This window comes from Apis laboriosa, unplaced genomic scaffold, assembly GCF_014066325.1.
Source record: "Apis laboriosa isolate Shangri-la unplaced genomic scaffold, ASM1406632v1 scaffold1_cov151, whole genome shotgun sequence".
Lineage (NCBI taxonomy): Eukaryota > Metazoa > Arthropoda > Insecta > Hymenoptera > Apidae > Apis > Apis laboriosa.
Window position 1 is genome coordinate 1,415,591 of NW_025222279.1, and position 14,743 is coordinate 1,430,333.

The 14,743-nt window shown below is 42.6% G+C and overlaps 1 protein-coding gene across 3 annotated transcripts in view; it reads right to left on the reverse strand.

Annotated features, from left to right (window-relative positions):
* Positions 1-7: 7 nt before the first annotated feature.
* Positions 8-14,743, reverse strand: part of LOC122712294 (protein gustavus) — a 186,795-nt gene continuing 172,059 nt past the window's right edge. For all 3 annotated transcript variants that reach the window (XM_043931821.1, XM_043931819.1, XM_043931820.1), the window contains exons 2-6: positions 8,239-8,684; positions 5,358-5,587; positions 4,865-5,195; positions 4,618-4,776; positions 8-4,537 (exon numbers count right to left, since the gene is read on the reverse strand). In XM_043931821.1, the coding sequence (XP_043787756.1) occupies positions 4,398-4,537; positions 4,618-4,776; positions 4,865-5,195; positions 5,358-5,587; positions 8,239-8,684 (1,306 nt within the window). In that variant the 3' untranslated portion in view covers positions 8-4,397. The remainder of the gene's footprint in view (positions 4,538-4,617; positions 4,777-4,864; positions 5,196-5,357; positions 5,588-8,238; positions 8,685-14,743) is intronic.

Consider the following 14,743-nt stretch of genomic DNA (forward strand, 5'->3'; position numbering starts at 1 on the left):
AAAAAAAAAAAAAAAAAAAAAAAAGGAAACAAAAAAAGCAAAATCATGAACGTAAAGTTGGAAGACACGTAAAATACGCTATATATATATATGTATATATATGTATATAAAAAAAGAGGACAAAACGCGTTGGAACGAATACGCGGCGGTATAAAAACACGTTTCTTTACTTTTTACTTGCTTTATTCGCAGTAATCCATCATCTTTCGTCCAATCGTTAATGCGATTTAAATAATAGGAAGTCTTCATGGGCGCGTTCCGGAAGCGTCGTCGCTCGAATGCGAAAGAAAAGTAAGAAAAAGAGAAAAAAAAAAAAAAAAAAAAAAAGAAAAAGAAAAAGAACGACGAGCCACAAAGAGAACGTGCCCAATCTTTCTCTCTCAATCCAACACTGTCGATCGATCGATCGCGTTTAATTAGATCGTTTCTCCTACCGTACAAAAACTGAATCCACAATTATGCCGACTAACACGATATAATTGATTAATCAATTAAACTATATCGAGCCGATACAATAATAATAATATTAATATTAATCATTAATTAATAATATATACAACATTCTAAACGCTATACCTTTTTCTTGTTCTGTCTCATATGCTTGGAACGTGACACGCGCACGAAGAAAAAACGAAAAAGAAAAAAAAAAAATCAATCGCTTGTTTTTTTTTTTTTTTTTTATAGAAAATAATATAGGTACAACACGACGGTAGCAAGATGGAGGAGAGTGTGATTCGCGGAAAAAAGATAATGTCTTCTCGACGCGCGCGCGCGTGTATGTGTGTGAATCTCACTTCCTTTTTCCTCTTTCTCTTTCACACTGCACTAACGTCGGTGATATTTCTCTCATTCTCTTTCTTTCTCTCGTTTTTCGAAACGCGCGTCCAGAAACGAGTGTCCAACACTCGCATTTTTTAAATCTTTCCTATATACGTGTTTTTTTTTTTTTTTTTTTATACCTTATACAATTTCTTTTTCTTTTACTCGCTATTTATGTGCTCCGTTTACTTCCACTTGATTTCACGCATACAAGATAATACACGCGACGTCCGCGTCGCGCTCGAGAGAGAACCGTTCTCTATTTTATTTTATATTATTATTATTTTAGTTTTATTTTCTTCTTTCTTTCTTTCTTTCTTTCTTTCTTTCTTTCTTTTTTTTCTTACAAACGAGGCAAAAGTTTCGACGAACGGCGTATAACCACGACGAAGACGTCGAGTCACTATGATCGCGGTAAATCCTTCTTTTTTTCACCGCTACGCGATACAACACGCGACACACACGTTGCCCGAAATATACATGGCTATAAGTTTCGAACATTCGAGCGTTGATGCGCGAAGAAAGCACGTTGCAGCGCGCATTATCGCTCGATCAACTAACACGTGAGAACAACTTTTTCGTTTCGCTCGTTTCGTACAATCTCACTCTTTTCCTTTTTATTTCCATCCGTTTAGATCCTCCTCCATCCTTTCCTCCTTTCTTCTCTTTCCTTTGCCACGAATCTTTAATTTGTTCCTTTTCTCTTCTCGCGTTCTCCCTTCTCGGCCGAAAGTTTCGAGGCCTCGGCCGAGAGGAGAATCGAGCAAAGATAGCGAAGGTGAACATTGCTCTAACAGCGAGTTTGGGTGTGCGTATTGATGACCGCATCACGAATGGCTGCCGATTGCGAGATCGTGCGTGTCTTTGAGAACGGCTTTTAAATCGATGGAAATAGATGAAATTAATTGGTAAGAAACGTGGCTACGATATAAAACTTGTGTATATATATATATAAAAAAAAAAAAAAAAAAAAAGAAAAAAAAAGAAAAGGACAGTTTTCTTTTTCGTTTCACAAAAAGATGTAACCATATGTCTGGCCAGACAAACTGGAAGACGTTTTTTTTTGTAAAAGACGAGCTCTGCAAGAAAACTCGCTTTTTTTTTTTTAGAGAGAGAATGAACAACGATGCGTGGTATCAAGCAAAACGTTTACTTTCGTCTCTCGAAAGTTTAGAAAAAAAAAAAAAAAAAAAAAAAAAGAACCAAAGAAAGAGATTAAATGGAAGTGACTAAATGGAAAATAAAAATGGAGAGCTGTTTTCATTGACAATTTTGCCTCTGTGTTATTTGCATGCGATAGAATTCTATATACTTTTTCTTCTTTCTTTTTCTCGCATTCGGTTCGTCCTTACGGTCTTGGATACAATGACTACCCACAATACATTCATTGTCGTACCGATAGATATTATTATAATTATACCCTATGTACAAATCGACATCGCCGATAAACGGCACATTATCATTAAACTTAAGCGACAAACGTAAGATTAAAGAGTTACTAGGGACCAGTCATAATTTGTCATGCTAATAGTATAGGTAGCAACACGCCCGATATAATTGTTTTATCTATCATCATTATCCCATTCATCACTATCATCATCATCATCATCATCGTGACCATATTTCTCGATGATTTTTTTTTTTTTCAGCGTTATAATACACTCATTAACACTCTCGCACACCGATGTCTCAGGTAGCTCTTTTTCTCTCCTCGAGACAGTTTTAATTCGTGTTTGGAATCTAATCAGCCATAATATGCCCGTGTTCGTTCGCTCGCTCTAAATGTTTAACTACGTACAACTAATCTTCATTGTTTTCTTCTTGTTTTTTTTTTTCTTCTTCTTTTTATTATCTTCAATCAACTTAATCGAGGTAATTATATTTTTGTCTCTCTCTCCTGTTTTTCTCGAGTTTTATTCAAATACGATAATCGTGTACGCCTTAAATTTCGTGGTTCATAATAATTCTTCTTTCTTAATGTTCCGCTAAAATATATCATTTAGAAATAATTTCTAGCTGCGATACGTATGCTTTTTTCGGGGCTTTTTCTAACTAAACGATACACAAAATAAAACAAAATACGAAAAATCGGAGGCGTGTTACTTATTAAATCATATATATATATATACATATATATATATATATATATATATATTTATATATATTTATATATATTTATATATGTATATCTTAAAGTTCTCTTTCGTTCCCTTTCGTGTCCATCCACGAATCATACATACCACTATATTTCATTAGACCTAGCATGCTTAGAAAATACTTGAAAAATGAGTCTATTGGAAGGTGGCTGTTCGATCGGCTGGCTTTTTTCACTGTACACACATTTTTCTTTTTTTTTTTTTTTTGACAGTTCGTATGAACAATAATTGTTTCCGCGTCGTGCGGTTAACAAATCTTCTTTTCGAAGTTTCGTCGATTTTTCCTCTTCATTTAAATCGTGAAGAAATTTATTTCTACTCCGTTGTCTTCTCGTTTCTTATTCGCGCAATGTGGCAGGACTAGAACAAGCCCGCTACCCATTGTTGATTAATAATCGAAACGTTATCCGTTATCAGCCTTCAAACTCGACTAAGTGTAACGTTTTACTGGCCAACTATATGAAGAGCTGTTTTCCTTCTTGCGATCTTTCTTCTCTATCCGAGCCACGTGTGTGTATTCTCGTCCATATAATCTGGTCCTCTATTTCTTAGCTTGTATCTTCTTCGTCACAGAACGTTTTAATAACGCGATAACTAAAAAAAATTACTAAAAAAAAAAAAAAAAAAAAAAAAAAAAAAAAAAAAAAAAAAAAAAAGAAAAAAAAAAGAAACGAAATAAAAGAAAAAAAAAAGATAAAAAGAAGATAACAGCGCCGAGCGATGTGCACGAAATGCTTATCGAAATGCATCGTGCGCCATTTTTTCTATTAATTATCATTATTAACAATTGATAAAGACTTCGTCACGATTTTAATCGCATATAGACGTTAACACAAGACAACAATATCACCTAAATAATTCGCTAGTCCCGATACGATTCGCGTATGTGTCCCGTGTGTGTTCGTGCCTTTTTTTAAAATTCTTTCCTTTCCTCCACATTAGCGTGCACATCTTGATTTTATTCGGGAACGACAACGACGATAACGATCAGGTTAACAACGACAATGACAACGAGAATGATGAACATATGGATACAACGACGAATAATCATGCCAGCGATGATACGGATGATGAAGACGATGACGACGACGACGACGACGTCGATGACGACGACGACGACGACGACGACGACGACGAAGAAGACGACGACGACGACGACGACGACGACGATGACGACGACGACGAAGTCGACGACGATGACGATAACGTACGCGACCACGAAGATCGTGCTCGTCTTGACTTATCCTGACATGGATAGAAACACCATGGATCGTACAAGCGGCTTATGGGCTGGTCTGCTCGGTGGCATGCGACGGGGTAGCGGGCGTTCCCCTGTGCGTCGTGGTGGCAACGATTCAATAGCGCAGTGGTGTTCACAGTCGTAATCGTGGTTGTAATATTTACGGAGCTAGCACTCGGTAGTTACCTCCTGTCACGATACAGGAGATAAGTCTTCACCGCTAACGGCAGGCTCAACGCGTTCACTTTCTCTTCTATCTTATCTTTGCCAATTCGTTTCCGGATCACTCTTCGACAGAGATCCATCAAAGGCAAAGGTTCGGCTAAAACAAAATACGTATATCGTTACTACAGTTCTGATATTCATTATATCGTACAGTCATAGTTTCTAGAGACTACTTACGATCAAGTCCACCGATATATTTCATCGTGATTTCACAGTGTCCCCAAACAGCGGATACAATGGGGTGAAGTTTCTTGCCTTTCAGGCCTTTAAACGCGACACCAAGATACTGGCCGTCAACGACAAATGCTAACGTACCTTCATCCATGTCCAAGACCACTGGGAAAAGAATAAAAATATTTTTCATAAGTACGTATAAAACATCGAGACACAGTATTACATTTTTAATAACGAGGAGAATAATTACCTAGAAATTTGTCAGGAACAATGAACGTTTCATCGGATTTGAGAAGAGCCGGATAAGTGATACCGGTATTGTTCTTCGAATCGTGGAGAAGTTTGTTCCTACCGAGATCCCACCCCCAGCTTTGCTCATTGTTGCCCACCAAACTTTGATAGCCGACACTGTGAAGGGGTGCTTCTGCCGTCGCAACGCCAACCACGGCATGCGTTCCTCTTTGCCTCGTGCTCCAGAACAGCTCCCAGACGTGCATTCCTTTCGTGTACCCTACCCTCCCTCTTATGCAATCTGTGCTTTGAGCCACTGGATGCCGGTGAAATGTTAACTTGTCGTCGTCCTGAAACGAACGAAGAGACCGTTAAAATTGATTAATTTCTCAAAGCTTTAATGGCGCTTCGTTTTAATAATTAATAACTTTGGAATGTTTGCATCAGATATTTCTTTTTTTTCCCCCGTTAATTTGTCAAAAATTAAGGATAGAGAGAGGCAGATTACGTACCTTGACAAATATGTTGAGGCTACGATCATTAGCATTCCAGCTATGATGAATTTGTGTTTCCCGCGAAGCGGGTGGCATGTCGAGAAGGACATCGAGCCGTGGCGGCCTCGCGAAGTGTTGCGCCAGCTCTCTTGGTACCACTGGTTTGTAAGCTACGACGCCGCCACCGCCGACGCCGACTCCACCGACAGCTCCTGCTGTAGCCTCGCGTGTCACGCTTTTAACCCCTCCTGTAGACAAAAATCCATCGATCACCAACTATCCTCTCTCCTTATCCTAAACCAATAACGTTTCTATCCCCATTCCAAACATTTTATTCTCGGATTCTTCTACTATTCTTTTTCTAGAAAAAAAATTTGAATTTCTATCGCGAATCAGAGAGAAAGAGAGAAAGAGAGAGAGTTTTAAAAGATTATTATCCTATCATCCCTATCCTACACACAATGACACACGAGCCAAATATTATCTTTCCTTTTCATTTCCTCTTCTCTCCACTCGGAGATCTCTCACTTTCGAGTTCTTTTTCCTAGAACGCCTACCTTTACGGACAACTGACACGCTGCTCGCCGCTTGAACGCGTGAATATATCGCGCGAAAATGAAAGCGTGGACGAAATTTCATCCGCCAGGAATTTCCATCGGCGGTCGTTATAAATAATTCAGATCGCGATCCGTGGGATTCTCTCGGATGCAGTTCATCCACCAGGAGGAGAGATATACCTGGGTAGATTTGTCGAGGAAAGAGAGAGAGAGAGAGAGAGAAAAGAGAGTGGAAGAAAAATAACGAAGGGTCCCCTCCCCTCCTTGTCTCTGGTCCGGCGGGCGCAGCAGGCCTTCGTTCAAGGTTTTCGAAAGTTCGCCATCTCGTTCTCCCTTGATTCGGCCGGGTCTCGAGAGACCGATATCCTTGGACGCCGGTTTATTTGCTCTGGCAGCTGTTCCCCTAGCGCGAGCGCCGTTCGAGGGTCCTGGAACGAGGGTTCTGGAAAGGAGCTCGAGGATTTCAAAGGGTCTACTACTATCTCGTTCCCTCCAACAACCGAAAAACCGAGGGGTACTAATAGAAAGGCCGTTTCACGGACCTGTATCCGCTCCAAGTCGACCTTTCGACTCTTACTTCCCTCCTCCTCTTCTTCTTTCTTCGAGCGTTCGTTCTCGCGTTCGTGGCTTCTTTTTATTCTCTTTTTTTTTTTTTCCTTTTTCTTCTTTTTTTTTTTTCACGCCGTTATCCCTCCAGACATCGAGACACCCTGGACCTGGCTACCGCCAGGATATTTTTTCTCCCCCTCTCGAAACCGGCAACCCTCGTGTCGCCACGGGTCGGCCTCGCTCTGCGTGTATAACACACTTGCCTCGTAAATTTCACGGGTGCAGCTGAGCTGCGAATTGGCTGCGGTCGAGGGCGACAAATTTCTCGAAAAGACAAGGGGGGAGGCAGAGTGGGGAGGGAGAGAGGGGAGGATCGCGGCATCGAGGCACGGAATGAAACGGGCGAATGGCCAGTAGTGTAAATCATGACGGGAGGGACGCGTACGATGGGAAGTTACGATCGATGGGAATTGATTCACGACGTGATTCTGAAAAGGTGGTTTCCTTTTCAATGGAATAATTTTTTTTTTTCCTTTTTTTTAATGGCAATCGAGGGATGTAATTGGCTAATTAGCGAGTGTAATTGTTCCCCGTTGCTGTTCGATTCGTTGTTTAATAATAGAGGTTTTGTTGGTAAGCTCTCTTAAACGGATGGAAGTTGGAAGGGAGAAAAGAAGGGATATATTTAGATATTTAATCGAGGAGGAACGAGTTATCGTTTGAAAGTTAATTTTCAACGAGATAAGTTTAATCGAGTTGGAGGAATTTTCTTCTTTTTCCTCTTTTTCTTCTTTTTGTCGTTAAAAAATTGACGAAACGAATCGGTATCGTAAAACTCTCGTTCCAAGTTGATATTTTATACAACTGGTTAATCGGAGGATAGAATCGAGGTCTGAAGGACCTGTTCTGAGCATCTACCTGAAAGCAGGTAGGTAAAATCGAGAGCGGTCAGAGGCCTTGACCCTGGACGAAGCTCGAACACGAGGTGAATCAACCTCTCGAGCCCGTATCGCATCGCGTAACTTGGCCGCGTTAGAATCCACGAATACGTTAAACCAACATTATACGATAATTTACAAATACATCCTCTATCCTTCTTACGACTCTATCTTCTATCTTCTTACGACTAATTTAAAAAAATTCAGTTTGTACAATGTTAAAATTCTTTAAATACTCGAATATGATAATCCAAGTGGTTATTGGAAACGGATATGCTTTGCTAATCGTGCAAATTACAAGAATCCATTATATCAGAATAATTATTACATATTTTTCTCGTTTTCAATGTATCATTCATAAACCGTAATTGCGCATTGCATAATTTGTCCATCAAGCGCGTTATTATCGAGGATATAATATTTTTCCTAAGAACTAACCGATCCAATATTTTGCATATTATACATATAACCAAAGTAATCGTGCAAAATTAATTTTTCCAAAAAAAGGAAAAAAAGAAAAAAAAAACACATTTTCATTTCAAAACTTCCGAATAACATCCGAAATTCTACCATTATTTATTATTTCTAATCGAACATCCTACACACTTGGTCCTACGATCTCCTACATATTCTCCGATACATCTCTCAAACCGGTCCACGTTCCCTCGGCCCACCGTAGTCAGCCCGTAGTAAACCTCTCTCTCCAACTTAAAAACCTCTCGCCCTAAAATATCCGAGAGCGCCGACGTACCAATGGCCTCGTACACTATCACGGCAGACGCGATCCATTAGGGAGGGAGGAAATGTAGTGTGTATATACGTGTGTATATACACATGCGCGCATACTCTTCTAACCTGAAATCTTTTGGCCCATGTTTAAGGCCCGATAGGGGGACCGATGGTGATGCCGGTGTTGAAGACGGTGTTCGAGGCACTGCTTTCCAAGGGGTAGCTTGTGCCTGAGGTGCCAGGCGACGCCAGTGATGGTGGTGGCGTCCGCCGTGGTGGTCGTGGTGACGTGCTCGTGATTACGATGATGGTGGTGATGGTGGTGATGGTAGCGGTGGTGGTAACGGCTGATCGTCGGTGGTGTAGCGGGTATCGCACCACCGTCTATTCCTCCGTTCCTACCTCCGCCTCCTCCTCCGACGCCGCCTCCGCCGCCTCCGCCGCCGCCCCTGCCGGGGCTACCGCCCCCGCCGCCCCCGCGGCCGCTGCCTCCGTTACCTAGACCGCCTCCGGTACCAGTCGCGCCGTTCCCGCGGCCACCGCCCCCGCTCACGCAACGATTCGCTTTGTACCTGCAACGCCAACACAACCTGGTTAGTTTAATTCTCCTCCTTCGACTGGAAAAAAAAAAAAGGAAAGGGGGACGCGACCGCGTTCGTTCGAAATCGATATCTCGCGGGGGATGACGCGTGCCATTTTTTAAAGAGAGAGAGAGACAGAGAGAGAGAGATAATGTTTAGATTATTTATTTTTTATTTGGAGAAGATTTTTAGGAGGAAATTTCGTAATAAATTCATCGGATATTACTTTCATCCGTGGATATTATCCGTTTAAATTATCCAATTATGATTATTAGGTTATTCAATCGATGACATATTAATTCGCATCGAGTTTACTTCGAATCTTGCCAAAGGAAGATTGCTCGATACAACGTTGCGATAATAACAATTAAAAAAAATTTGCATTACAATTTTACAATTTTTTTTTTCCTTTTTGCAAGAAAGAGAAAAATTTGGGGAAAAACTTATCTTAGATATCTCAGGTAATCGGGTTGTTGTTCGAAGGAAGCAACGAGGTTTGAAAATCAAGATCGTATTCCGTTCGACAGGCCGAATATCGACGAGGCTCTAGCTCCGAACGGAGTTAAATTCCTATCCGTACCGGTAATATTTATTGCCATCGCGGTCACGTCGAATAATATCTTCATAAATTCGTTGCGTATCGTGTTCACGGTCGTTCGGTTTCTGTACATCGTCGCCACGTTTGATATCACGCATAAATTGCGCCGCGGAAACAGGGAGACATCGGTGGCGAAGCGCAGAAAACGTCCCCACCCCTTCTCCCCCCGGTTTATACAAGCTTGTACCTTGTCTCGTACGTTTTCCACGGCGCGACGGGGACAATATCGCGGGGACAAACACGGGCAATCGATTACCACGGGGCTTCCAAGCTTGCGGATTTTCGTGTCACCGCGGCCTACCGGTTTTTACGCAACCGGCGGGGAGGGGAAATTTTAAGCCCGAGGGGGGAGAAGGGGGAGAAGAAAAAAGTCACGTTCCTACCCTCCCTCCCCACGATTATCGATCGATCGAATTTGCAACTCTTTCACCTACGACGCCTACTAGGTGGCGATGATTGGATGTAATTGCGTTGAAAATATCGTTTCGAGAATGTGGTATCGCGCGAATAACGAAATAACTCACGCGATAAAAAGCAGTTCCTTGGTCGATAACTCGGATGTTTCGTCGAAATTAATCGTCCAAGACCGCGATTGCCGCGAAAGAAAAGAGCGATAAAAAAAAAAAAAAAAATCCCCGGCGAGCTTACTTTTTCGAGAGGGATTTCGTGAAATCTACGGAAGACCGCGGTCGCTCGGATAATGGCGAGGATTGATTACGTTACGTGTGTTGTTACAGTGACGGAGGGGGGAATAGCAGGGGAGAGATTAAAAGTCGGTTTTTTTCGGTTCGGATTCGAAGCGATTTTCCGCAGACGGGTATCTGGATTTTTTCCAGATACGAACGATAATCATTGGAAACGAGGAAAAACGCGATGGAAAAAAAAAAAAGAAGGAAAAAGAAACGTGAAAGTGAAAATAATATACCGATAGCAACACACCCGTGCGCAAATGGAAAGCTGGATACTTGAAAACTCTTGTGCAAAACGCTTCTTGGAACGGAGTCCATGACGCGTTTGCACGAGATAGGAAGTTCCTTATGACGCGTTGAACGTTATAATCGAGCGTTTTGATTCGTTTCGAGGGGTTTCGCTCGTCGTCGACGATTTGAACGGAGAGATTGTCCGGTGTTTGGACGGAATTTCTGATTGGAGATTGAAGGTTAGCTTATCGATTCATCGAGTTCAACGATTCGAGTAGAACGATTTGGATAGAGAAGGGGCGTGTACAAGCTCACTTCGATTCGACCTCGAATCGACGACATCGGGCATTCTCGAGTTCGAACCTGATCGACCAGTCGTCGTGTATTTCAGCGCAACGATAGCTGGCGTCGTGCCTTTTCTTTCGACAGTTCACCAGTTGCATGCTTCACCGGAAAAGCGATCAGACGTGAGAAACAAGCGACGGAGCTTGTATACGGGGGCTCGATTCAGGCAACTAGGGGAAGACAAAACACGGTTACGTCGAGGTCGTTCCAATTTTTCCTCCGTCTCTCTTCCTTTCGTGTCGGGCTTCGTGCGACGTAACAAAGGTACACGCGACTCGCCTCGTATCCGAGGCACGCTTCCGGCCCAGCCACACCGAACATTCATATCCTGGATCCGATTGATTCCATTGTTCCCGTTCCAGAGATTATTCCGATGGAAAAATCTACGCGGAAAATCCGCTCCAAGATATCGATTTATTACTACGAATTACATATTGAACGATCTTGATAGTTTTTCAAATTAACGAATTTCTCTGTTAAATCAATTGTGCTTTTTGTGTCTTTTGTATTAAAACTTCTATTAATAAAAGAAGAAGAAATTACACTTTCGATCTCGTTTCGTGAACGAAAAATTCTCGTTTTCTAACTTCCAATATAATCCTATAGAAAAATCGTGAAATTTTATTAAAAAAAAATTGCCCGAGCAAGATATTCAAAATTCTTCTCGAATCTTCATCGAACGAAAAACGCCAGCAATAAAATCCCACTAACAGTCGCCTCCGCGGTTATGCACTTCCGCATAACGCGCAGAGAGCTCGAAAGTCAAGTTGCAAAAATAAATAAAGTAACGTGAGCGCGTATATTTTTCTTCGATTACGAAACGTTTAACCTATTAATCATCTTACTAAAGTCGGACTAAAGTTCTCGACGGAACGATAGACAGAATCACAGAATCCTCTCTCTCTCTCTCTCTCTCTCTCTCTCTCTCTCTCTCTCTCTCTCTCTCTGTCAACGAAGACGAGAACGAAACGAACGCGTCTCGTGGCCGGTGAACGATTCAGGGGCCCGAAACGTTCGAACGCCGTTCCCCTTCGTCGCCCATTCCGGTTAATTCCGAACGATATTACGGGTGTCCGGAGAAAGTAAGCGAGTAATCGGGCAGCGTGTAGTAAGCAACGTTGCGTCATCATCGTCCATCGGCCGGTTTAAAGCGTACGCTTCGTCACGCTCGCTCGAAGCGAGCTGGGCTACTTTTACCAAGCCTCGTGAAAACTAATTGCTCGCGTATCCGCGGAAGCGGATAAAATCATCGATAATTATGAAGACGAGAATTCTGATTTTTTTTCTCTCTCTCTCTTTTTTCCGAATTTTCGCGCGTAATTTAAAATTTTGGTCCGCTCGAAATTTCTTCAAAATTGGCGCATGCACAGATATACATATATTCGTAATATATCTCGTGTATTATCGATTTCGATTCGATTTCGACACGTGTGCAGCGCGGTTCGATAAGAATTCGATTAAACGAATTTACCCGTAAATCATTGCTCGTGGAATTTCGTTAAATCCGAGTTAAAAAGCAAACAACTCGTACCCCGTAAAAATCGTCAAACCGTATGGAAAATCGAATTTTCCGTACAGGCGAATTTCGATTTCATTCGAATCTTGGCGCGCGCGTGCGAGAGACAGAGAGAGAGAGTCGCGTGAATGATTCGTAGGGAATGATTTTTCTTTTTTTTATTCTTTTTTTTTTTTCCAGAACGAGTGCACCGAATGGCATTCGATTTTTAAGAGGGAATACGACGAGAGCATCGGTCGGTGAGGCAGACTGGAGGCGGCCGACCGGCGGCGGTATTGATCCGCGGGGGATCACCTTTGCCCCACCTCGACACGGGTCCAACCCCCAAATCCACTACCATCCCTCCCCCTCGCCATCCTCGTGCTCCCTCAACCTCTCTAGACCCCTCTAACATCGACGACTACCATCGAGAGGGGTGGAAAGAGAGAGAGGAGGGCGAGCCACCCCTCGGCTGCCGACAAAATAGACGGACAAAAATATTCGGGGAAAAATCCGGCGAGCGACGCGCCGATCCCTTCAGTTTTGCGTCTCCGAGCTCGAAATGAAACACGTTTCACCTGTTTTCACCGGATTAACGAGTTTGCCTCGAACAAGTGTTCTTTGAAGAAGTTTTGGAAAACCTGCTGCTTGTAGAAATTGTAAAAAAAAAAGAAAATAAAGGAAACAAATAAACAGAGATCCGTAAAATAAACTATGGGCTAACGTCTCGACGAGTTTTCAGTGTAATCGAGGATGAGAGCGCCTCGTTCACTAGTTGATTAAAATGCTTATCGATAATATCCAACTTTCAATCATCTTCACCGGCAATTGATCGATCGAGTGGTCATCGAGAGAGATTGATCTCTCTTGAGCGAAAAGAAAGAATAATATTCCAACTTTACAAATTTACGTGTCGATGATCCATCGGCTTCGCGTATCCGAAGATGGAAAACGAATTTCTTCTCGAGGCATTGTCACGCGACAAGCATTAAAGATAATAAGGACGTAATTTAAGGGGGTGCAAAGACGTGGTTGTTTTCAGCGAGCTTTCCAAGGATAAACGCGTGGTGGAATCGTATCGGTCAGATCGATCAAACACACGAAAGAGAAGAGGCGCTAACACGGGTGGTCGCGCACGGCACGGCACTGCCAGCCAACCAGCCAGCCAGCCAGCCATCGACGAGAGCCGGTTGCCAACCGGTACTACGCCGGCCAACAGATGTCAATTGCGCTCAATGATAGCGAAACGACGATGCGTTACGCGTCGTTGTTCCCGGCTGATGTGTCGAGAATCATCGCGACAACGTGTCCAATCTCTGTATTCGTTCTCGGCAAGATGATGGATAAGGATCATCTTCCTGTGTATAATAAGAATTTTTAAGATATCTCGTGAGAATCGGTCGAGAAACTCGCAAACATATATACGCAATTCTCGAAGATAATTGATAGAGATCTCGTGCAGGATGACGGACAAGTGATTTTAACGTTTTGGAAACGTCGTAGCATTTGGCCAATTTGATTGAAAATGAGAGATGAAACATTTCTTTGTGTATAGGACGATAGTTGATCCGTTCATAATTGCGTACAATTTTTATAGAGTTCCTAGACGATTGATAAATGCAACATGACAGAGGCAAAAGAAGCAGAAGTGTATCGCGGTTACTTAGGATATTAGCTTCACACGGAAACATGACGAGGATTTATTTGGATAGATCAATTTTAGTAATGGACTTCGGGGATGCTAATTCTCTTAATTGGTCTATTTAAAACCTGGCAATTAGGGGAATCGAATTTAATTAGGGAGTCGAACACTAGTGATATCAAAATTCCAACCTAGAGTCTTCTTCCAAATCGTTTGCAATCGATGATTAAACTTTTCATCATATCGAAAAATCGTATACATATCATCAAAATATAAAATTCCACGGATATAAATATTTTATCTTTCCAGAAGAAAATTTTGTTCTCATTGTACAGTCCACTAGAAATTCTTCGTGTCAGAAATTCGAAGAAAAGAAATGGTGGACTCGCGTTCGAGTCGCGAGGACAAATTATTTGCATGAGAAAGAAGGGGAGGAGAGGAGAGAAAGGAGTAGTACACAGCAACGGGTGTCTCGCGCGTGGTCGCTACTTAGTGGTCGGCTTAGAAGAACAGCTGACAGGCTAGAAGGTGGCCAGGGCAAACACCTGTTCACCAGCTGCCTCGACAGAGCCCTTCGCGAGATAAAGAGAGTCCTCCGTCCGTCCGTCCGTCCGTTCGTTGGTTCGTTGGTTCGTTCGTTAGCAGAACGTTTTTCCATCGCGAAACTTGTTTCGTCGATTCCGTGGAAAACGGCCTTCTTTTTGCGACGACGACCTTTTAAGGATCTCGTGGCCCGCCCTGGGCCCACCACCACACCTCTCCCCACAAGTGGCGGCGAAACAATGCCTCTCCATCTGCCGCCGCCGTTGGCTTGATCCACACCGACTCGTTGCATTAAGATCGAGACGGTTATCGCTTTATTCCGATCTGCGTGAGCCGTGCTGCGATCATCGTTTGTACGCTCCCTCCACGAACGAAAGGGCTGACGCAACTTCTCTCCACCTCTTGTCAGATACATATATATATACACAAAGAGGACTTAGGAGAATTAGGGAATATATTTGACCGTTCGAGGCTGCTATTGTTCACGGAGGAGGATTGTGAGAATCG